The sequence below is a fragment of the Sinocyclocheilus rhinocerous genome, unplaced genomic scaffold (assembly GCF_001515625.1).
Source record: "Sinocyclocheilus rhinocerous isolate Xijiao unplaced genomic scaffold, SAMN03320098_v1.1 scaffold1333, whole genome shotgun sequence".
Classification (NCBI taxonomy): domain Eukaryota; kingdom Metazoa; phylum Chordata; class Actinopteri; order Cypriniformes; family Cyprinidae; genus Sinocyclocheilus; species Sinocyclocheilus rhinocerous.
In genome coordinates, this window is record NW_015625783.1 from 924,813 (window position 1) to 928,213 (window position 3,401).

The 3,401-nt window shown below is 33.3% G+C and overlaps 1 protein-coding gene across 8 annotated transcripts in view; it reads left to right on the top strand.

Moving 5' to 3' along the window:
• LOC107706396 (rho guanine nucleotide exchange factor 1-like) overlaps positions 1–3,401 on the top strand; it is a 46,445-nt gene that overhangs the window by 16,571 nt on the left and 26,473 nt on the right. For all 8 annotated transcript variants that reach the window (XM_016510106.1, XM_016510136.1, XM_016510123.1 and 5 more), the window contains one exon: positions 2,933–3,019. In XM_016510106.1, coding sequence (XP_016365592.1) covers positions 2,933–3,019 — 87 coding nt within the window. The remainder of the gene's footprint in view (positions 1–2,932; positions 3,020–3,401) is intronic.

The following is a 3,401-nucleotide window of genomic DNA, read 5'->3' on the forward strand; positions in this document are numbered from 1 at the left end:
TTGGCAAAATTGAGCAAAACAGACAACATTGTGTCTAAAATATCACAATATTAACTTCTTTCTTACTGAACTGTTGTATAAGATCAGTATCACATTTGCATTTGTGTGATATTGCACTTAGCCTATTGCTCGTGTGATATTGCTTAACTATGTGATGTAAATATGAGACAAAAACTCAAAAAGGGGCATATTTTTGCCCCATATCTTGTATTTTAGGGACATTCTAACTATGTTTGCTAGGCTTCATCACGCAGTGAGTTGTTGCCCTGCCTCATATTTGTCATCAATCAACTGTATGAAATGTCAGATCACCCACATAGGTCTGGGGCGGGGCAAGTGCGTTAAATGCGTTAATGATTTTAACATGTTATTTTTCACCGTAATTAATTAATCTAATTAACGCGTTAAATTACCAGCCCTAGTTTTAAGATTTAATAAAATAAAATTTTCCTCATAATTGATTAATCATTGGTTTGGTTTTATTACAAATTTATTACAATGTGCTTTGGAATCTGAACATTTTAACAGGAAAAAAAAAGTGTAAGAAAAAATATGAATTAATTAAATTAATGTATTTATTTATTATTATTAAATGTGTTATTTATTTTAATACTGTCACGCCCATGGACTGTCTGTGTGTGTTTTTCTCCCCACGTGCTTCCCGTGACCCAGTTTCTCCCATGTGTGATTGTCTCATTTAGTTCAGATGTGTCTCGTTAATTACCTAGTTTAGTCCTGTATTTAAAGTGTTGTCTGCCCTATGTTCCCTTGTCCGGTGTTATATGTCTACCTTGATGTGCTACGTGTGTAGCCTGCCTGCTTTGTATTACCCCTTTCCTTGGATATTAAAGACTGTCATTTGCATTTTCCTCGTCTCAGCGTTCCTTGCTCCTCTCTGTAGCAATCGTGACAAATACATTTAACTGTAGTTATGTATTTTTTATTATTAAAGTTATTTGAATGAATAAAATAATATTTTCCTTATAATAGATTGCTAATTTATTTTGGCTTTGGTAAAAATTTTGTACAATGTGATTGGGAATTTTACGTTTTATTTAATAATTAATTTAATATATATTTATATTTAATAATGGCAATTTATTATTATTATTTAATATAATATTAATTAATTAATATTATATTAATTAATAAATCCTAATTCAATTTTTTAATATGTTATGTTTTGTTATGTTATTATATAACACAATTTTATCTTCACATAACTGACTTACTGGGACATGGTAGATTCAGAAATATTTATATGAAATCTAACAGGTGCATTTGTTTGTTTTAAATGTGTTTATTGAATCAATTTGTATATGACATGCATGTTATTGATGGGTAATAAAAGAGTTTTTATTTGTGTTATTAAATCAAAATCGCATCAGATTAAGGACAACGAGTGCACTAATTCACAATGGCATACACTGTCAGACATTACAGCTGCTAAGACGAAAATGTTTCTGTATGCTTAATAAAATCAGGAATGTGCTGTAGTAGGTGGGGCGGCACAGCTGACTCGTTTCTCTGTGTCTTTTGCCATGAGTTACACTCCTCTATATTCTCAACAGTCTGAGGGGGTCTGACCTTTCTGAGGGGGTCTCGCAGAGTCTGGGCCATACAGTGGTAAACATAGCAGAGATATGAGACACTATCGTGGACCCTCTCTGTAGTGACTCTGCTTTCTGTATTATGCCAGTAGGTGTCAACAAGTGACGTCGTTTTTTGATGAATAATTCACTGAATCATTGATTCAAATGCTTTGTTCAAAAATTCATTCGGAACAAAACACTACTGCTGTGTGTTGCTCTGACATGACTAAATGTTGATCTATGTTGATATCTATTTCTGCTTAAAGGGATAGTTCACCTAAAAATGAAAATTCTGTCATCATTTATTTACCCTCATGTTGTTCCAAACCTGCATGACTTGCTATTTGATACAGGTTTGGAACAACATAAGGGTGAGTAAATGATGACAAAATAAATTTTTGACTGAACTATAAATGTTTAGTAAACACATGCACGTTTTATCTGAGATTAAAACGTTTGTACAGGGAAAACACTAGCTCGATTTGTGCGTGTAGTGTTCGTCACAATTGCTTGTTTGTTTCTACTAAAATAAACACTTAGTCTGTTGAATTGCTGGAGTTCGACTTGCACAGGGATTTTCAGCTTCTTTCCACTGAGTTGTTATTATTGCACAACAGTGACAGAGGAAATTTGTTCTCAGCAGCTCTCACAGTAGAACACTGTTACATTTACAGCCCAATGGCCAAGATTCTTTAGACTGGTTTATGGAATATTCCTCTATTTGAATTGAAGTTTGTCAACAGGTAGAAAGAAATGGAAATATGATCACAGTTTTTACTGTGTTATCTTGTGTGAAACAATGCGCTGCATTTAGGTGCTGGAGTTTGAATATTAATTCACTCTCCTCCGTGTTTAAATGTTCTTCTTGGCTCCCTGAGCTCCGGTTCAGAGCATGAATGTTTTAGTTGAGCCTCAAGTCAGAATATTTGTGGCAGCTACTCAAATGTTTTCAATTCTTTTCCTTTAATTAGAAATGATCACATAATGGCAGTATAACGTTATACGTAGCATGTAACATTTGTTAAGGGCTTTCTTTTTAATCCATGATGATTTTTGTAGTGTGGAAAGAACTGTTCTTCTTTGTTAGGTATTGTGTGAAGTATTGTGTCGTTGGTTGCAATACTTTCTTTTAGTTCCTTAACAAAACGTTTTCCTCTTTATTGAATTTGTTCTTACATTTTCTCTCTGTCGAATATTGACATTGTCTGGCCCCGGGCCATCAGGTCATCCTTATCGTCCTGTAATGAAACTCAGTCTACTGATATAAAAAGCAAATCCTACAAATGTTGTTTTATAATATTTTGTCTATTAATGCTTTCTTCATCTTTGTCTCTCGACAGCGCATGCCGTCAGGTGCTCAGAGTTCAAATCCAGCCATGAACATAATTGGAGCAGAGGATGAAGACTTTGAGAATGACGAGCAACCTGTGAGTGATTCATTAGCTCAGAACTAGTAGGGATGGGTATAGTGAGGATTCCGGTTCTTTAATGATTCTTTTAGAATCTTTGAGGTAGAAATATTTGGAATAATTTTTTCTCATGTATATTACTAATTTAAAGAGATATAGCTAATTATAAATACATTGAATGCAATTCTTAAAAAAGGTGTTTACACAAAGTTTATAAAGTAGTACAGAAGCAGCATAAATGCGATGCAATAATTTGTAAGTGTAATAAATAAAAATGCTATACTAAAACAATTGGTGGCATTTATCAACAAAATCCTGGTATTTAGCTTCACATTATCATATAAACAAAACAAGCCTTAAAGAATTGGTTGTATCTATTAGGATTATATACACTACTGTG